The sequence below is a fragment of the Zootoca vivipara genome, chromosome 11, assembly GCF_963506605.1.
Source record: "Zootoca vivipara chromosome 11, rZooViv1.1, whole genome shotgun sequence".
Classification (NCBI taxonomy): Eukaryota; Metazoa; Chordata; class Lepidosauria; order Squamata; family Lacertidae; genus Zootoca; species Zootoca vivipara.
Window position 1 is genome coordinate 13,953,841 of NC_083286.1, and position 21,642 is coordinate 13,975,482.

Genomic DNA, 21,642 nt, shown 5'->3' on the forward strand with positions numbered 1-21,642 from the left:
CTTCTACTTTCAAATTAGAGGATACACTTTATTTTAAATCTTCATGCTCCTTGCTGTAGAAAAGACCCTATTTAGTACTTTAAAGTTTTGGTATTTGTAGAGCACTACCAATTTACTTCTTATCAATTATTTGTGCAATTCACCCACCACCTTCCATGGATACATATATACATGCACATACCGTATTGGCCCGACTATAAGCTCCACCTGCAAATAAGCCGCAGATTTAAAATTCAATGCTTATTTGCGGGTACGGCCCGCCTCCCGGCACTACCGCCCTGAACGGGGGGCACTCGGCGCCCCACTCCCCAAGCCGGTGCCTGGCTCTGAGCACACTGCGTACTCGTCTCCCAGCACTACCGTGCTGAACAGGGGGCTACAAGGCTCGGTGCCCCATTCCCTAAACCGGTGCTTGGCTCCGAATATAAGCCGCACTTGAACTTTTCAGTCATAATTTTTTTGGGGGGTGGGGAGAGTGTGGCTTATATTTGGGCCAATACGGTACATGCAGGCAATACATTATCAACAATATCCCAACCTAATACTTCCACGATTCAAGTGTTTTCTTGCATTGTGGTAATTTTATGAATCCAATGCTCTTCTATAAGCACAGCTTTCCCCAAAGCGTACCCCAATAACCTAGCAAATCTAAGCTTTTCCTCTTGATACATCATTTTATCTGTATGCTTGCATACTACTTATTACACAAACATAGATTGTTTTCCAAGTGCTATGGTATAAGAGGGGGGGAATTATTCACAGACTTACCATATGTATATGACCGCAGATCATCAATCCTACATTCTTGGTGAAGGCATGTACTAGATGAAGCAAAGCCGGACGTGAGCTTGGAGCACCGCTCATGACAAGGCATTGTGGCCTAGTTTTAGATTAAAGAGAAAAATTGGTGTGTACATTCATTTCCTACAGGAACCCAATCACAAATGTTAATAAGCTAGATACTTAAATACCAATGTTGTTTCTTTTGTTTCTGTTTCTATCTTACATGTTTGGGTTTTTGCGGTTTTTTGTTGTAAATTGCCCTGTGATCCTTGGATGAAGGGCGGTAGACAAATGAAATTTGGGGGGGGGGAATGTTGGCTGCATAAAATATTGGGGAATTAGCTAACAATGCCATGCATGATATTGATGCTGAATAACATTAGCTCAAAGGAACAAACATTACAGACAAGCTTCTTTCTGCCCTGCTACTACTCCAAAGCATGCCTCCAGAAAAGTTGCAAGCACATTTGAATACACTAAATGCTGTGTGAAACCACTTTCCGTGCTTACTAGACAAGAGCTATAAATTGGCCCTCACTTTCAGAACATTCTATTTCAACAGTCTGCACTGTTTTACTGATAGGTATACTTGTATCTCAAAAGTTCAACCATATTGTCAAACATCTATTGATTTTACCTGAAGTTTTTCACGTGGTCTTCCACACCAGTAAGGCGAACAGCATGCTGCAATGCATTTAGGTAAGTCAAGGCTTGAGTTGAAGACCCCCAATTTACATCTGTAAAAAGAATGGTTTTTCATTAAGACAGAAGAGGTCAACTGAGGCAAAGGTGCCTTAGTCTTATTTCAGAATGAACACGAAATGTGACCCTTTAGTGACACTATTTGTCCTGCTACCTTGGCAATTGAGCTAAAATCACAAGCAGGTTGGAAGAGAGCATCCAAGTTACCTAGATTAAGATTAGCTGTTTCAGTGCTGCAGTGATTAGGAGGAAATATTTCCTAAAATGGGAGAGGGTAGTTAAAGCCCCCTAAGGTATTTTGTTAGCAATTAGTGACAATGTGTTTTTTAGAGTCAAATATAATGTATTATGAACATGTGGCAAACTTCATTAGGCTTGTCTGAAGTCACCAAATTTAAGACCCAAGCTCTTAATATAGAGCCTTTTGAGATCAAGAAAATTATCAATCAATTTTGTACACGCTCTCACACTACTTCTGGTCACAGCTGTGCCTCTTGCCTTAGAAAAGGGATCTCATTAATAACCTGACAAATGTTAATTTATTACTGAAGCACGTGTTGGCATCTGTCTGTCTTGGGAAACAATAGAGCAGTGCACCTTCAGGGGTAAAGTCAAAATGTTGTACAGTTATAGCAAAGCCCTGAGGTTCATCATATAAGAGCTTTCATAAAACCCATACATAATAAACTTTTAATACTAAAGTTCTTTGTTCCTATATATGTTTGAGATCTTGGCATGTACAATAATTTTTGTGACTCCCCCCCCTCCATAGAAGCAATGATTGGTTGCCATCCAATTACAGTGGTATCTCAGTTTAAATACACAATTGGTTCTGGAAGTCTGTACTTAACCTGAAGCAAACTTTCCCATTGAAAGTAATGGAAAGTGGATTAATCCATTCCAGATGGGTCTGCGGAGTACTTAAACTGAAAGTACTCAAACTGAGGTGCACTTAAACCGAGGCATGACTGTATAAGTTTTAAAAAACTGCAATTAAGCTTATGAAGTCACACAAAGACAACAAGCAATATTTGAAAACAAATCCTATTGAGGAAATTTGTTAGCCTTGGGGAATATGGGCTACTTTAAAGGAACTGTTTGTATTCTGAATTTGTAATAAGCCTTCAACTTATTCAAGTTGTCTATTTTTTATTATTTGCCTGGGGGTAAATTCAGATGTAAAATTCAGCATTCACATGACAACTTTTTGAAGTTTCCCTATAGCTTTAACCACATACCAGTAAAATGTTTACGCCGGAATGGGCTAACCACTTTTTTGTGGTCAAATTCTGAGAGCAACACTAATTCATCTAAAAAACCCTAGACATGCAACCTATGGGGGTTGCATAAGTACAGACTTATAATTTCAGAAACCTCCAATATCGTCTAATGCTTCATGTTAGCTTATTCCCTTACTTTTAATGATAATAAACTTTTGAAAAGGTCTTATTCATCTTTTAATTTTAAAGATGCAAGCCAATTTGGGTAATAAAACTTTTTTCTTTTCTTTTTTAAAAGCACTCAATGTATAGCAATCACAGGTGGACACATGCAAGAAGCAGCACAGCAGATTTATCTGCCCCTCCCTTGCCCCATGTTCCATTACACATGCAAACCTCCCCTTACACACAGAGACAGACACACAGTGAAGAACACCACACACTCCTTGGACAGAGGGGTGCACTTTAAGGGCTAAATTAATTGGTAAGCTGAACTTGGAAAGTGCATTTTATGTACTGTAACTTCAGAACATCCCCAAATAAACTGTTAAATGAAGATAGCGGGATTCATATGAGGGTGTTATTTTCCCCTCTTTTGTCCCTCACCTCCCTTGCTGACATGCAATGGCAATGAAAACGTAGGTAAGTTAGTAGAGTCCTCACTGCTCACTTCAGAGGTGTAATAGGCCACATGCCTTCTCACCAGCTCAATCCTAACCACCAATACTGTCTTTCATATCAGAATCCACAGATCAAAGACTAAGCTATCAAAATAGGTTTCTTAATGCTATTCCTTTTTTAGTTTGTCAAAGTGTTTCTTTCAAGCAGGACACTGTACTTTCCCACTTTTGTCACACAAATATTGGGGTTTCCTAAGGAAAATGGCCACCAAGCTCAAACACTTTCTGAATATCTATCACTTTCCCTGTCACCTTTTTAACAAAGTTAATACAGTTTACAGAGCCTAAGGTTAGTCAATTTTCATTTGTTAAATAGCACTGAAGGGAAACAGAGGGTAGACTGAATATGTTTAAAAACAGCATTGAATCAAACCATAAATCCAGTCATTGGCCTAGTGTCTCCTAGACATGCACCCACCTGGCTTCTTGTAAGTTACATAAATGTAGAGTCCTAGAACGATGACATATGTGAGGAGTGCTGCCCACCAGTTAATGACAAACATCACTATACAGCAAAGTATTGCTCCAACTAGAGACACCCACATGTTGTAGTACTTAAAAGCAGGACGCCAGCCTATTCAAAAAGCAAACACAGAAATTAAGAGTACAAACAGAAAGCTTCCCCTTCAGTGTGGGTCCACAACCCCCACAGCCCCCAGCATTTTAATAGCATAAACACATGTAAGTTGCCAACATTCTGGTTATGTGTATTATATGCACATGATAAAATACCAACAAAATAGAGCAACAGATGAAAAGGGGTACACTGCCTTGGTCTGCACATTACACTAAGATAAACCATGGTTTAAATCTGTGTCTTCGAAGAGGAGATCACAACTGCTGAGCTCCACCTCTGGTCCTCCCACTGCTACGCTTTCATGACAGCGTTCAAAACTCCCTTTGTTCCAGACGGATTTTGCGACAGGGAATTTCATTAGTGCAAACAGTTTCTGAGCTCTGGGCGCAGTACTGCGCCTAAGATTTCAGATTAAAAAAGCAGTGTGGAAGGGAGGACCTTTTTCTGCCTCCCCACTTCCAGCCACTCTTTTAAGACCCTCTTAAAAATATTAGCAGGCAGGGGAAGGATGGCTTTTTTTTTTGCAGTCTTCAGATGAGGACTAGACCATGTGAAAAATGAACCTAAGATTTTTGCTGAAGTTCATTTTCAGCTTTATATTCTTGTTATTAAAAAAAAATGTGCCTAGACATTCCATTGCAACTATAACCTAGGTTTAAGGTGCCATTTAGCTCCTAGCTTTCATATCTCAGTTCCTAGCACTGTTTCATGAGCTAAGTGATAGCTTGACTTAGCATGTTGTCTGAACCTGGCCTCATAGTTTGTCTTGCTCCAGACAAACCATGAGCAGCTACCAAAATTTGTTCAGGGGCTTACCGCTTGTGGTTTGCCTGGAGGGAGCAACCAAAGGAAAAGTTTCACTACCCTTAACAAAAACACAAGCTGAAAGGAACAGAGTTAAGGGAAAACACTTAATTATAGATGGTATAAATACAGATAGTATTCCGTAAGATAAAATTAACAGTTCAAAGGAATATAAGGAAAGCACTTCTTTATCAGGTATAGGCCACTGCCAATTAAAACTGAACTAAATTAAATTGAATTAAAACTAAAAATGTACACTAATTGAATTCAACTAACTGAGTTAAAACTAAAAATGTAATGGTCAGATATGATTCAATATTCAGTGGCCCGTTAATATCCTTATTCTCCTATTATTTACCTGACACATGCAATCACTTTCAAAGATCAGTGAATTTCAGTTTAGACATCCACTGTGAATCAGACAAACCACAGATCCAGGGTCACAACAGTGGAAGGAGGATCAGAGGAGAAGTACAGCAGCCACAATCTCCTCTCCAGGAACCTTCATTTTCATGTCTTTGCACTAAGCTATACCGTGTTTCCCCTTTTTTAAGACACCGTCTTATAACTTTTTTCCCTCAAAAAAACACACGGTGTCTTATTTTCAGGGGGTGTCTTTTTCTTTTCTTTTTACGGCGCTACAAGACTTGGGTTTTGTGAAGGAAGAACTCTCTAGGGATAGATCTGCTCTGGGCGCCGGCGCTGGAGCCCTATCGGTTGCGAAAGCTGGCGCAGATTGCAACGTAAAAGAGGAGATACTCAAGCCATTGCATTGAGAGCTTTGCTGGAAAAAAATGGAATATCTCCCCGTTCGCAACACTTTTAAAGCCTTCCCTTTGTCCCCTTCCCGAGCTGACTCTCCAAACATTAATGAACTCCCCCCTCCCTTGCCCTCCTCCCCTCTAAAGTGGCAGCCTGCCTGCAGGGACGATGAGGTGGGAAACCTCTTTGCCAAGTTACCATACAACAGTTAAGAGAGGGGTGCGGGCAGATGGACAGGTTGCCCTCCTCGCCACCCCTCCAGGCTCCCTGCGCTCCACCAGCAGCTGCTCTTAAGCAGTGGGGGCGGGAAGTGATCGTGCCGAGGGATCTGGCTTCGGAGACTCTGAAGGGGGTGGGGTGGAGCTGCTTCATCCAGCGGCAAGCTCGCAACGCCCCCCTCGCCGTCGCTAGGGCTGCCGAGGCTGGATCGCGCCCCTTATCCCGCGCCTGCGCTGCACGCCACGTTTTGCCCGATCCGACCCTAACCCAGAGAAACAGCGGGCTGTCACCTACGCTGGAGCGGGCCGTCACCTCCGGCCGCTGCTCTGCCTTGGGCCATGCAGCCCACAACGTTCCGGCGGCGCGGCTCCCGCTGCCGCCAATCACCCCATTGCCGCTCTGGCACCTCGGGCCATGCAGCCCACAATGTTCCGGCGGCGCGACTCCCGCCGCCGCCAATCACCCCATTGCCGCTCTGGCACCTCGGGCCATGCGGCCCACAACGTTCCAGTGCCGCGGCTCCCGCCGCCACCAATCGCCCCATTGCCGCTCTGGCACCTTGGGCCATGCGGCCCACAACGTTCCGGCGGCGCGGCTCCCGCCACTGCTAATCGCCCCCGCTGCGCGGAGAACCGGTCTTCAGAGTCAGCGCCCAGCAACGCCGTGCTGGATTGAGGAGGCGATGCTCCGTGCGGCGCTGCTGGGCGCTGACTCTGCAGACCGGCTCCTCGATCTGGTGCTCCACGCAGCGCTCATCAGCGCCGACCCGGCAGGTTGCCGGATCAAGGAAGCGGCCTGCCGGGTCGGCGCCCAGCACCGGATCGAGGAAGCTTCCCAGGGTGGTGGTTGGGGGGGGGAGAAAGAGGGAAAAGGTGTCGGCGGGGAGAGAAAACGCGCGAGTCGTCTCCCCTTTCTTTCCTGCTTAGCCGGCTTGCAGGCATTTTACAGGAAAAAACGACGTGAAAAGAAAAAGGCAACGAGCCCGGTCAGCGGCGTCTCCCTCCCTCCAACTCCGCCCCCCAAATTGAACTCCCTGACACCCCCCCTTAATTTTTGGCCAGAGGCGTCCTCGGGCCCCGTTCCCACCTTCGCTGCTGGGCGCCTGCAGGTAGACCTATGTCTTATTTTCGGGGTATGTCTTAAATTTTAAAAATCTTAAAAATCCTGCCATGGCTTATATTATGACTACGACTTAAAAAAGGGGAAACACGGTAGCTTGGCTTAGCATTGCAGGTAAACCACCCCATAGTGCATATCGTAAAATTTCAAGTTGCTTTCATGTAGATTGCTATCAACAATCTAGTTAGCTGAAAAGCTGCACTTTTTTTAAAAAAAAATCAAGTTCAACATGTTGTGCAATTACTTAAATTATAAATTAAAGGCATTTAAAAAGATGCTTTTGCCGTCACTGATTTCAAATGATCAATAGAATCAATATAAAATTCGTACCTGGAGATTTTGCAAGAGAAGCATGGAATACTGAGAAATTAATTAAGGCATAGGAAGCCAAGAAGAAATTGGAAATAATGGGAGCGATTACATTCAGTTCAGCTGTAAAAAGAAAAGAAAATTATATTAAATTTTACAATGAATAGTTATGATAAGAACAGAATTGCTGCTTTGAGTGTGGGCTCTCTGCAGTCCCTCTCCAAGATTATGCGATGACTTAAACTATGGAAATTCATTTCCAGAAAATATGGCAACGCCCGCCATTGGGGAGGGATTAGACAATATTCATTTAAGATAAGGCTACTAATGCTTACTATTAATGATGCCTATATATTACTTCCAGAATCAGAGGCACTATGCCTCTGATCACCATTTGCTGGGGAAGAACAGCAGGTCAGGGCTAACTGCCTTCCTGCTTTACTTGTGGCCTTTCATAGTAGCTTGTCGGCCACTCTAGGAAACAATGCTGGACAATAGGGATAATTCAGCAGGGCTCCTATGTTCTTAGTTTTACCAAACAGAAGCCACCAACAGGCTATGTATCCTCTATTCATAGTGAACCAGATAATTATTACATGGGATTAGACAACATAGACCATATTAGATGCACCAGATAAACTTATACCACAGAGAAATATCCCCCCTTTTAGAATGGTGTATTAACCAACCAATTAATATGAATCCAAGAGCAATCAAGAAGGTCAGCAGATATCCTCGTAAAGGCTCGTTATTCTTCCCATAGCCTTTAGCAAACATCAGGAAACCAGGATAAATATTGTCTTTACATAAAGCCTAGAAGAAGAAGAAAAGATGTTAACAATTAAACTATGGTCACATAGATATAAATCGAGGCATCAAATCTGAATAACGGAATGTCATGTGAAGAATGTAATTAACATAAAAACCTGTAGTAATTGCAGACATCACTATCTCAATGAGGTCTTGGGTAACATGGGAGAAGTTAGATGGTGAACAGTGGAAGTCAGCTTTGCTACAATTTAGTTACCTTTAAGCAAGCCTAAATCAAATTGGTTTCAATATGGAAACTGAGTGTCTACACATCTTAAGATCCAAAATTTGGGGGAAATAATTGAAAGACATGTGTTTAAAGCATTGATTTGTTGGTTTAGCTATGGGACCAATCCAACAGTATACTGAGAAACAGTGAATAAACACCACATCCTTAGGATTTAGAAAAGTAGTGTTTGAAAATATATCCAAAATTCAAGTTTGATCAGGCTTGCTACAAATAACTCAAGATTCTTACCTGGAAGATTTTAGGTGCGCTGACGAGAGATGCTAATGCTGAAGAAAGGGTGGCCGAAAATATACCAGCTGATATCAGAGGTGCAAATCCTGATACCATGCTCATTACCTGGAATAAGAATGTAACTTTAACAAGGGCAGTTCAAACACTTTAACACCTTTGTTGCAATGTTGTTTAATATGAAACAGCATGCACGATTTTCAAACGCTATGACAACTATTAGAGCATTCAGAGAAAGCACTAACATTGCTTTACGAAGTTAAGTGTCAGAATTTGCTCGTTTATTGTTCCTTCCTCATATTTTATTGTTCTGTATTCTAATCCTGAAGGCAGGGACCATATTGCTTTTAAATCTTTGGACAGCAACCAGAAACCATAGATGATTTAAAATAAAAGCAAGCAACAATGATCTGCACATTATTTCTAACTTTGGCAGCTCTGTCATTGTTTACTACTTCTCGTAAATAGTGAATGTAGTACAACAGGCTAAATACTGGCTTTTAAGAAGAAATACCTCCTGCCAATGAGTTATTTAGGGGAAAATATGATCAATAATCAGAGCTATTGCATAACTCCCTCCCTTTCAAAGAAGTTTCTGCACAAGCCTCACATTAAAGGGGGTGGGTGGAACTGCACAGCAGCCATGCTTTGTAGATTATGTACATTACTCTGAACTGGAGTGCTTTTAAGGAACTGTCATGCTGCAGGTTTGGGGGTTATTTTCCAATGAAACTGTATTTTCAAGATACTACTGATAATACCAGTACTGCTGTTCTGCACACAACTGACAACTTTGAAGAAAGCCAACTTCTGTTTTAAAAATACTGAAAATCTGATTGGCACGTTCCAGCTATGCAGCTAACCCAGATTTGTGACTTTTAAACAAATACCAGTTTTTAAATAAAGTCTGGCACGACTACTCCTGAATAAATTGCCTCTTTCTTTGCAGTATCTTTCTGTCAAAGCACCCACTAATGTTTTAGAGTAGTCACTGATAACTGCTTCAACTGCTTTTGATTTAAAGTGACACATAATCTAAGAAGGTAAACTCGTTACCTAATTCAGCCAAGTACCGTAGTAGATGAAAGCCCTTTAAGGCCTAAATACTTAACTGAGCTATTATACTTATATTATATTATCCTGCTTGGCAGGGGGTTGGACTGGATGGCCCTTGTGGTCTCTTCCAACTCTATGATTCTATGACTTAAGTATATGAAAGGCTATCATGGCAATGACTTTCACTGATCTTAGGAGAAATGGTCAAAAGTTTGAAATAGCGCATTTCCCCCCTCTAAATAGAAGTCTGAAGTTGCAATCTGTCTACAAGAATATGAATTTCACACGTGAAAGTTCATAATCTCTAGATAAAACTGCTAAGTAGGGTCTGGTATGGTTTCAAAATGGATTGGGGGTGTGTGCACTTGTTGAGATTCCTGCATTTCTGGGGTTGGACTAGATGATCCTTGCTCTACAACTCTAGGATTCCTCCTTTTTTCAAAGTGTAAACTATTTTGTATATTTAGAACCATTGTGGCTGGACGAAAGGCTTTTGGAATATTTTAGAATAGTTAATGTAAACACTTAGTGTAAATGTATGCTCCCACTGTCATTTCTGGTCAAACAGAGACTAGAGATGCAGACTTTTGAAACATATTAAAAATTGCAAAAAAAAAGTTTGACAAAGGCAAAAGTAGGATCTCCGTAGGTCCGGCAAGCAACAATCCCTCTTTTAAACTCCCTTTAACTTACTTTGTTGTCAGATTGCATCTGGTCATATTGACTACTTCATCTCTGTTCTAGATAGTCTGAATTTGACTAGTCACACATTCTCTTTTTCATATACACGCAAACACAAAGTGGAGTGAGGGAGATACACTATATTTAATCTATTTCATGTGCTCTGCAAATGATTTAGTTCACACACCTTGAACTAATTCAGACTGGAATGTAATTATCTTGATATTGCACTTCTTTAGTTGTTGTGATACCATTATCAGCTCAAAATGCATGAAAATGCCAATTTTAATGTACTTCAATAAAATATGTACTTAAATACCAATTTTTGTACAGGCATTTTAAACAAAACCCCTCACAGATTAATGTGAACAGGATAGAAAAGGGTATTATGAACATGGTTGGCACCGACTAGAAATAAGACTGATCCATCCCTCCCTAATTTATATTAAGATTTATGTACATGCATTTTGTAAGTCATGCACAAAGTGCATAAAACATTTTAAACAACTGCAGTTGAATATTTCAGGGTTAGAAATCACCGCTCACCTGGAAGTTGTTCATTAGCCCATAAGGACACCCTCCTTTTTCACATGAGGAGAAATCAAAGTTAAGCTTACACGCTGCAGTGGTACAGTTTGTCAGCTCACCGACAAATGTGTCATTAAGGCTCCCAGTGGCATCTCGAACAACACAAGCACCTAGAGCAGAGGGAAATAGAAGCAGTGACCTTCCAAGCAATTAAAGCAAACTGCATTATATTTCTCCTTGGTATATTCCAATGGAAATTGAAATTTCTATCAAGTTACTTCTACCCTCCAAAGCTATTGTAAAAATAAGTATGGCTAGTCACAAAATGAATTTTAGAGCTATAGCACCATTGACAAAGAGGTGAACAATAAAGGCATTCATTCTTTTTGGATTATAAATGTTGGTGCTGCAGTCCTGTATCTACTTTCCCTAGAAGTAAGCCTACAAGTAGACTTATTGCCATGTGTGCACCTATGTGTTGTTAGAGCAGAGCTGAACAGCTCACAGGGGTAATAAATATCGTACTCAGCCCACAAACTCCTGAAGAATCTTGAGAATCACAACTTTCATCATAATTTGAGTCCTCATAAGTTTGGACCAAAAGACATGACAGAAATATGTACACAAGATAGCTCCTATCGCTTGAAATGTAACAAATTCAAAGCCAGTCTCAGGAATTTAAGCTGCTTCTCTCTTTTTCTTTCAAATCTTAAGATTGTCATCTTTGCTTGCTGAAGACTTCCCACACTTTGTAAAATGCTAGAAGTTGTGTTCTCAAAATAGATTCTCCCATACAGTACTAAGAAACCCTGAAGAACAAGTTCTTTTTACTTTTGAAGGCAGACAATATATACATTTGCCATGATGCCATGATGCCATTGATATACCACTTTTCAAAAAAGCTTTAGGTAGCCTGCACGAACAAGATGACAGTGAAAGAAGTTAAAGGTGAAAATGCTGGAATTCAACCAGTCTTTGGGGAAAGTATTCTCTGAACATTTGTGCTCAATTTGCAGTTATTGTTGAACCCTTCAAGAAACAAAACAACAACACTACTGGATAAAATGGCATTCCACATTTTCCTCACTGCCTCACCTTTGGACTGGCTTTCTTATATTTCTTATATTTCATTTTAAAAATCTAAAATCCATTTTTATAATGCTGACACTAAATGCCTGGTTGATGGTTTACCTGCCCAGCCACTGGAATTCTGGTTAGTTCTTGTTCCCCTTTTCGGGTGTGAGTGAATGCACAGGCAACGTATCTTGCCAACCCCCCCCCCCCACACTTATGGTCATCAATCTGTGATGCCAACTGTACTCTGGGTAAGAAATGGTAATTGATGATGGATTGACCTGAACATACAGGCACTGTAAATTAATTGTATTATTAATTGTTTCTGTAACATGGTAGAAGAGAAGAGCTCAAACCATTGTGATTTTGGCATGTTTTGATGTTGCTTTAATATCAAAATGCAATAAAATCAGTAATCCAGCCCCCTGTAACAATTCAAAGAATAAAAGCCAAATAATGGAAGGCTCTATAAAATTTCAGCTTTAAAGCTCAAAACATCAATTTCAACATAGAACTACAGCAGTATACAAAACATCAAGTTGTCTACAAAGAATGAAGAAGTAAAAATTAGTTATTTACCTACAGATACTGCAATTCCAATGTATACCACTGTAGTAATTAAGATGGCCAACAAGGTCCCTTTAGGTATGGCTAATTGAGGATCCTGGGAGGGGGGAGAACAACAACATTATGAATTTATGGAACAGTTCAAATTGACTGAATAAGCCACAAAACTAAAAACCACTCACCGCAAGATCACCTGAGATATTTGCACCCGCTAGAATGCCTGTTGCAGCTGGGAAAAATATAGCAAATACTGAAAAGAAAGTTTCTTCTTCTCGGAAATCTGGTCCAAAATTCTCATAAAAGATTTCAGCTGTTAGGGAGGAATGTTACAAAAAGTTTATTATAGTAACCTGTGTTTGTATAATGTCTATAATAGTCTTCCACCTAAGCAGCTGCAAGTAAAATGACAGGGAGTCACCTCAGATTAGAAATGTCACATGTAAACTGAACACTGAGATTTTGTTTCGTTAGCTGTTTGCGGAAATGTTTGTTTTCCAAGCACACACAAATTTGCTACACTGCAATGTAACAACCCAGGTGGCGCTGTGGGTTAAACCGCTGAGCTTGCTGATCAGAAGGTCAGCGGTTCGAATCCCTGTGACGGGGTGAGCTCCCGTTGCTTGGTCCCAGCTCCTGCCAACCTAGCAGTTTGAAAGCACATCAAAGTGCAAGTAGATAAATAGGTACCGTTCGAGATGAGCGCGCAACCCCAGAGTCGGTCACGACTGGACCTAATGGTCAGGGGTCCCTTTACCTTTACCTTAATGTAACAACTGAAATATAAAAGGTAAAGGGACCCCTGACCATTAGCTCCAGTCGTGGACAACCCTGGGTTTGTGGCACTCATCTCACTTTATTGGCCAAGGGAGCCAGTGTATAGCTTCCACTTCATGTGGCCAGCATGACTAAGCCGCTTCTGGCAATCCAGAGCAGCGCATGGAAACGCCGTTTACCTTCCTGCTGGAGCGGAACCTATTTATCTACTTGAACTTTGATGTGCTTTCGAACTGCTAGGTCGGCAGGAGCAGGGATCGAGCAACGGGAGCTCACCCCATTGTGGGGATTCTAACCACCGACTTTTGATTGGCAAGCCCTAGGCTCTGTGGTTTAACCCACAGCGCCACCCGCGTCCCATCTGAAATATAGGTACCCCTATATTTAGCCAACCAACCAAGTGCTTAAACCTGCCCTTCCCCACAGCATGAAGGCTGGGCCTTATTTCATTTACCTTCCTTCACACCATTTAGAGACATCACATTACCCAATTCAATAAAATTACATAGCAAGCAACATTATCCAAAAATAATCACAACATTATATTCTTATAAAAGGTAGATATTTGCATAACCATTAAAAAAATCTGGTATGAAATCTTAAGAATCAGGGCAGAATCTCTAAAATGTTTAGAGAAGGCCGCCCTAAGACTTTCTAGTTTCAACACTGGAAGCAAATTGCACTTATTTTATACAGTAGCTACCACTAGGGGGCTCAGCAGATGCCACTCTTAACTTCCTTAGGCTGCTTCCACAAATCCTGCAACCTCTTTCCAATACTCCAGCATCTTACAATTTATTTATTTTTAATAGCTTTTAAATTAATAAATGTCCCCAGCCTCCAGAAGCTAGCTACTGTCGGCCCTTGCATGTTGTGCTGCTTGGCTTCACCTGTTTTTCAGCTTATGAAAAAGTCAGGCTAAACTTTAAACACACAGTGCAGCAGGCTGCTCTCCCCAGCTCTTACTAAAATTGGCTGCCTGCCAGGGGCCTGGAAGATTTGGTGGAAACGCTAGGGACAAGCAAAGAAAGATCTCTGTGCATGAAATCAAAGTCTGTATGATGTGTTTACTGCTTAAGAGGCATGTATCAGTTAAGGCAGAGGTCTTAACTTCCTCTTGAATCCCCAAAGGAGAAAATCTGTTTGTTTGTTGTTGTTTTTTAAAAAAACACCTTAGCTCTTCTTGGAAGCCAAAACATTTTGTTTTATTAGCCACATTTTTGTTCCATCTTTCCTCCTAGAAGGTCAGAGCAAAAAGAACATTTTCTTTCATGCTATTCCTCACAAATAAATATTTGAGGTAAATTAGGCTGAGAGGCAATGAGTGGACCAAGTGAATTTGATTCTAGAATACAGGAAAAAGTACATAAAGTACATAGGTAGGTGTGTTGTGTTGACTTAGATAGCTCAGCCTTCTTGGAAAATATAAAATAGAAGTTAATGCTTTTGGGTGTGATTCCTTTAGCCAGGGGTGGCTAACCCACAGCTAAGATCCAGTCACCACAAAAGGTTTTTTCTTACCAAATATTATCCCAGCACACATTCCCCCCCAGGACCCCCCAAAATTCAGTTTTCTTTTTTGAAATTTCTGCTGAGATATCCCTTGCTGCAGAGGGCCTGCCAACCATCCAAAAACCAGGCACCTCTGCCTCCACTTACCTTACAAAGGAGGCCCTTGTCTCTGTGGCGCAATGTCACTGCATGAATGTCTTCGGAAACAGGAAGGAATGTTCCTTCCTGTTTCATAAGCCTTAAGACCTTCTTGCAGTGGTGTTAACCAGAGGGAGAGGAGTCTCCTTTGCAAGGTAAGTGGGTAGCTTTCTTCCTCATTGCAGATCCTCTCCTCCTAAGCTCAGCACTGCCATGGGGGAGAAAGCCCACCCCTCTTCAGCTACTCAACTGAGTTTTGGGGGTAGGCAGCTGGCTCTGTAACATGTGTTAATTACCTGTGGTGGTGAGCGTGCACATGCGAGGGAGTATGCATTGGCCACATCTAACACTGCAAGTGGCCCTTGGAGGATCAGCCAAACCTCAGGGCAGCCCTCAGGCCAATAAATGTAATTGCCGCTTGCTTGCCTAAGCACTATTGCTGTGCAGCCTTCATTGATTCCAACACAGTCCAACCAGAGGAAATTGTGCATCAGCTGTTATTAGCATATTGAGTTGCATGATGAAATATCACATGGAACCCAAATCCCCGCTCTCTCAATAGACCAGGCATAGGCAACCTCGGCCCTCCAGATGTTTTGGGACTACAATCCCCACCACCCCTGACCACTGGTCCTGTTAGCTAGGGATCATGGGAGTTGCAGTCCCAAACATCTGGAGGACTGAGGTTGCCTATGCCTGCAACAGACGTACGAACCAAGGCATTCATTCTTCAAATATATAGTATAGTATAGTCTTATAGCTTTGACTAAAGCAAACATTTCCACTAGCAACGTAATTGAAGTTTCAGATATTCATTGCAGCTACATTTCCAGCAAATTAATATTTGGTCATTCTCCCTTACCTTGGTAGCCAAAAAAACCTTTAGGCTTCTTGCTTTCAAATGGAATGAATGTTCCTATGATGAAGTCAACAATAGCAACTAGCAGGATCACAAGCAGAACAATTTGTGCCTGTAATTTTAGAAGTCATCAACATAATTAAAATTCATTTTTATCCAAGCTAAATCCATGTGCAACTGGATGTAAACAGTAGGCTTGGGCAATTAACTGGTCAACTAAGATCGCATGTTCCAAGAAGACCATGGAGTAGATGGCAGCTTACACTCCAGTGCCATTTGTTAAGCAAAGGCAGCAGTGAAATCACCTTGCCTCCTAGCCCTGTAGTGTATAGCCTGGGGCAGACTTGGCAGCACCGCAAAGCTTCTCACAATGGCTACCTGCTATGACTGCAAACACCTCAAAGCAGGATCTCAAACAGATACCAGAGGCAAAGGCACTGCTTAGTAGGCAAAGCATCAGGTTAGGACCTGGAATGCTCCGTTTCAAATCCTCAGCCAGCCATGAAGGTGGGCCAGTCATACATACATACAGTCATACAGTCATACATACATACCCCACAGAGTTGTTAAGGTAAAATAGAGAATGAGAATGCCTTCCCATGTTTTTTGGGGAAAGGAGAGAATCAAAATGTAACTTTCAGTACATCTACAACATACATAATACTTACCTCTATATACAGTGGTACCTCGGTTTACGAACACCTCGGGTTACGAACTTTCGGTTTACGAACGATCGAAACCCGGAAGTAAGTAACCCGAGGTTTCCGAGGCCACGGAAGCGCTCCGGTCTTACCTCACGGGTAGAAAAGGTCTCCCAGCAGCAGCAGCAACAGCGGCTGCGGAGGAGGAGGCAGGTGGAGACTCCCGAGCCGCTTCATGGTGGAGACCCCTGCTGCAGCTCCCGCAGCCCCTGCATGACACAGCCTCTCCCCTGCTTGGCAAGCGGCGAGAGGCTTGTTGAGTTGTTTCATTGCGCCGCGGCGGCGGCGGCGGCTCTCCGTCCCTCTCGCTCCGCGGTGCCGGCGGGCGACCTTCCTCCTTCTCAGAGCAGCCGCCGCCACCACCAGGTGCCAGGAGTGGCCGGGGTGGCTCGCGGTGGCTCGCGGGGTGGCTCGTCGTCGGCTGCTTCTCTTGGCCCTGTGCCGACGTCTCTCTCCACCCCGCAGGGGCGCAACGGTGAAGGTCCAGCTTCACTTCTCTCGACTCCTCCGCGAGGCCGGGACTTCGCCGTCGCGCTCCTGCGACGTCTCTCCACCTTCTCCGTCGCGTTCCTGGACGGCGCGACCTCCAGGAGTGCAACGGCGAAGGTGGAGAGACGTCGCAGGAGCGCGACTGCGAAGGCCCGGCTTCGCTTCTCTCAACCCCTCCGCGATGCCGGGACTTCGCCGTCGCGCTCCTGCGACGTCTCTCCACCTTCTCCGTCGCGTTCCTGGACGGCGCGACCTCCAGGAGCGTGACGGCGAAGGTGGAGAGACGTCGCAGGAGCGCGACTGCAAAGGCCCGGCTTCGCTTCTCTCAACCCCTCCGCGATGCCGGGACTTCGCCGTCGCGCTCCTGCGACGTCTCTCCACCTTCTCCGTCGCGTTCCTGGACGGCGCGACCTCCAGGAGCGCGACGGCGAAGGTGGAGAGACGTCGCAGGAGCGCAACTGCAAAGGCCCGGCTTCGCTTCTCTCAACCCCTCTGCGAGGCCGGGACTTCGCAGTCGCGCTCCTGCGACGTCTCTCCACCTTCGCGCCGTCCAGGAACGCGACGGAGAAGGTGGAGAGACGTCGCAGGAGCGCGACGGCGAAGGCCCAGCCTCGCGGAGGAGTCGAGAGAAGCCGGACCTTCACCGTTGCGCCCCTGCGGGGTGGAGAGAGACGTCGGCACAGGGTCAAGAGAAGCAGACGACGACGAGCCACCCCGCGAGCCACCCCGGCCACTCCTGGCACCTGGTGGTGGCGGCGGCTGCTCTGAGAAGGAGGAAGGTCCCCCGCCGGCACCGCGGAGCGAGAGGGACGGAGAGCCGCGGCCGCCGCCGCGGCGCAATGAAACAACTCAACAAGCCTCTCGCCGCTTGCCAAGCAGGGGAGAGGCTGTGTCATGCAGGGGCTGCGGGAGCTGCAGCAGGGGTCTCCACCATGAAGCGGCTCGGGAGTCTCCACCTGCCTCCTCCTCCGCAGCCGCTGTTGCTGCTGCTGCTGGGAGACCTTTTCTACCCGTGAGGTAAAACCGGAGCGCTTCCGAAGGGAACCCCCCCCCCTCCGGTTTTCAGCCTCCTTAAATGAGCACAGCGCAGCGTTTCCCATTGTCAGGAACGGATTAATCCACTTTCCATGACTTTCAATGGGAAAGTTTGCTTCGGTTTATGAACACTTCGGTTTATGAACAGACTTCCGGAACCAATTGTGTTCGTAAACCGAGGTTCCACTGTAGTACGTAACCATTAAAGTATTTACATTAATGTAAATTTACCATTAAAGTATTTTATGTGGAGTCTGAGTATTAAATGTTATGTTTCAATATGTGTATTAAATTTTCCCCCTAAAATTGTAATGAATTTATTTAAGCTAATGTGGTAACAGTTGTAAAGATATCTAACTTGTTTTTGTAATTAGCTGAAGTATCAAACTGATTGGTGATTAGCTTGTTTCATGTCAATGTTTTAAAAATACGTGGCCATTATTTGATCAATATTTTATTCGTCATTTGACCGAATCCACAATGAAATACTCATTTACTTGTAAGATTCTTCAGCTCAATAAGGTTCATGAATATGGATATAGGACCTCTGTTGTTGTTTTTAAACACCTCTCCCTCACTTCACAATCCCAATTATATTTTTCTTATGCAACTAGAATGATAATACATTAAAACTTTTCATTAAGCTTCACTTGAAGCTTGCTTTTCATATTCCCGATTTAAATAACATCTGAAGTATTGAAACACAGGTTAGGGGTGCTTTTAACAATGCAGACACCACATTGGGGCCACTTAAACACTGTCTCTGCATGAGTACTTGGATCTGTTTGAATGCATCACCTATATTATAATAATAATTGTTGTTGTTGTTTAGTCGTTTAGTCGTGTCCGACTCTTCGTGACCCCATGGACCAGAGCACGCCAGGCACTCCTGTCTTGCACTGCCTCCCGCAGTTTGGTCAAACTCATGTTCGTAGCTTCGAGAATAATAATAATAATAATTATTAATAATCCCCACTCTGGGCAGCTTCCAACAGAAAAATGAAATAAAATAATCTATTAAACATTAAAAGCCTCCCTAAACAGGGCTGCCTTCAGATGTCTTCTAAAAATCTGGTAGCTGTTTTTCTCTTTGACATCTGATGGGAGGGCGTTCCACAGGGCGGGCGCCACTACCGAGAAAGCAGAGTAACCTTTCAGTGTTGTACGTACTAAGTTTTTGGGTGGTCTCTCTATTTTGCAGTACTGTATACTTGTTGCTTTCCCTTTTTGATGCCACAAAGGGAACACTTGACTGCATGAGCAAAACCCACTTAATGGGACTAATGCACATCATGAGCCAGAATGACCAAGGATAAGTCCACCTCCTTGAACAATATGCTTAATATGCAAAACTCTACTAATATAAGGTTTCAGTTTCCAAATAGTTACTGTGCATGTAGCATTAAAGTCTCACACAACTGGCTCAACTATGCATTCAACAGCACCAGTCTGTCTTCATTCCTCCCCAAGTGCAAAATTTTATGAACTGGTTTATTTGCCTGGCTTGTTAATCAACAGTATAATGAACATAAATAAGTTCATTTCCTGCAAGGATACTCTGCAGCCAAAAATCTGATTCCAAATTCTAATTCCAATGTAAGTTCAAGTTAATGCTTACTTCACTTGCTTGGCAGATTTCAAAAGGTATTCAGTTTTTCAGGGCATTAGATGTTTTAAATCACTGTTACTTACTTTAGCTTCCCACTCCATTCCTGCCACAGAGATGCCCAATAAAATAACAATTGTGATGGCTCCTATTATTCTGATGTCATTCATTTGATCCAACATAATTAAATTATGTTCCTACAAAAAGAAAAGAAACAATTATGACAAGGTTGACACCATATGTTTGCTTTCCTGCTATGAAACAATTCTGCCCTATCAGTGATCAAATATGATTCTGAGTCCCAGGCAAATATGGTGCTAAGTGCTAGAAGTTTTTCTTAAGAATTTATTATATTCTTTTTGTAGAATTTGTTTTTCATACAAATTGAGTCAAACATTCACAACTGCCAAAAATAATAATAATTGATTTTTTTTAAAAGAAAGACTAATAAACATGAACCAGAACTGAAGACCACATTTTAATGGTTCAACTCTGTTAATGGCCCTATGTTTACCTTACCATGTCAATTTATTTTAAAAATCAAATGCCTTAGATTAAGGTGCAGACCAGGATCTAAACATGTTCATAGGCTCTTGCAGACGTAGTAGATTCCCCCCCAAAAATCAAATTCCTTTCAAATAGCTGAGCATAATGTTTCCTCTTAGTTTTATACTTTGCTCTGCATGGGAGGGTAAAAAAGAGCGCTGTTAAGCTTAGCGATAGGACTAAACCCTCCATAGGCTTACGAAAGTATTTTCAAGTGTTGAATCCTGCATATTTTTTTACTGCAACTAAGTCACAACCATTTGGTCTAAGGCTGATCTCAACAAGTATTTTGCCTGTCAAACAGAACTCTGAGGGCACCAAATCCAAGGTCGTTTACATGTCTGTGTAAAAATGAGTCATTCAATATTATAGATTTTATGTCACGTGAGTAGTGGATTTGACAACTATTACAGATCAACCCAACCCATAGTTGTATTGTAGAAAAGGGATGGTAAAATTCAGACTGGTTCTATCGTTGTGAAAAACAAAACTGGGAAAAAATTGTTTACCTTAAGCAGTTCTACAACGGTCTCTGCGAAACCAACAACATACATGGCTACAGCAACAGCATTAGCAAATGCAAATATCAAGCCTATTGCACCACCAAATTCTGGACCCAGGCTTCTAGAAATTAGATAATATGCTCCCCCTGCAGAGAGAATAAAGAAGAATTAGAACAAGATTCAAGGCTATGTGTAACCAAGCTCTGGTATGTACTATGTTTTTATACACACACAGGTAAAAGCTCTACGTTTGTAGAATGTAGATATGCCCCTAGCTGCTACTTCAGCTGGTAATTAGGTTGCCCTCAGCTACATGTGTAACAGCTTTCAGAACAGAAAAGCATAAAAAAGAAGTTATTTTACTGTCAGAAAATTCTTCCTGATGTTTAGTCAGAATCTCTTTTTTTGTACTGTAATTTGAATCAATTGGCTTGGGTCCTACACTCCAGAAAATTGCTCCATCCATGACACAGCCCTTTAGACATTTGAATATGGCTATCATATCTGTCTCTTCTTTGCCATGCTTAACATACCCATTTCGCTAAACCATTCCTCATAAGACTTGGTTTCCAGACCCTCCTCTGCACACGTTCTAGCTTGACAATATCCTTCTTATATTGTGGTGCCCAGAACCCAGTACTCCCAGTGGGGTCTGACTAAGTCAGAATAGAATGGTACTTGACTGAGACATTATACTTCTGTTGATGCAGCCTAGAATAGCATTAGTTTGTTACTTTGTTTTGCTGCTGCATCACATTGTTGACTCATGTAAAGCTTGTGGTCAACTAAGACCCCTAAATTCTTTTCACATTTTCTACTGGCAAACCAGGTGTCCCCCATCTTATATATGTGCAGCTTATCATTCCTGCCTAAGTGTAGAACTGTACATTTGTCCTGATATAAAAAACCTTACTGAAATAAAGATACACTACATCCACAGCATTCCTTTTATCCACCAAGCTTGTAATTCTATCAAAGTGTATTATTTATTTCCTGCTGTCATTAAAAAGATAGAAAACCTGTTTTTTAAAAATCTATACAGCTGAAGATTGCTAACATTCACTTTGAAGTAGAGAAAAGAGAGAAAACACAAATAGCAACCCCCCCCCC

At 42.6% G+C, this 21,642-nt stretch overlaps 1 protein-coding gene across 1 annotated transcript in view; it reads right to left on the minus strand.

Annotated features, from left to right (window-relative positions):
- SLC12A2 (solute carrier family 12 member 2) overlaps nucleotides 1-21,642 on the minus strand; it is a 53,084-nt gene that overhangs the window by 14,703 nt on the left and 16,739 nt on the right. Inside the window, exons 5-16 of the mRNA XM_035099726.2 lie at nucleotides 20,539-20,678; nucleotides 19,570-19,680; nucleotides 15,656-15,764; nucleotides 12,552-12,679; nucleotides 12,382-12,466; nucleotides 10,747-10,898; nucleotides 8,464-8,571; nucleotides 7,865-7,988; nucleotides 7,197-7,298; nucleotides 3,804-3,959; nucleotides 1,421-1,520; nucleotides 769-880 (exon numbers count right to left, since the gene is read on the minus strand). Of these exons, the coding sequence (XP_034955617.1) occupies nucleotides 769-880; nucleotides 1,421-1,520; nucleotides 3,804-3,959; nucleotides 7,197-7,298; nucleotides 7,865-7,988; nucleotides 8,464-8,571; nucleotides 10,747-10,898; nucleotides 12,382-12,466; nucleotides 12,552-12,679; nucleotides 15,656-15,764; nucleotides 19,570-19,680; nucleotides 20,539-20,678 (1,427 nt within the window). The remainder of the gene's footprint in view (nucleotides 1-768; nucleotides 881-1,420; nucleotides 1,521-3,803; nucleotides 3,960-7,196; nucleotides 7,299-7,864; nucleotides 7,989-8,463; nucleotides 8,572-10,746; nucleotides 10,899-12,381; nucleotides 12,467-12,551; nucleotides 12,680-15,655; nucleotides 15,765-19,569; nucleotides 19,681-20,538; nucleotides 20,679-21,642) is intronic.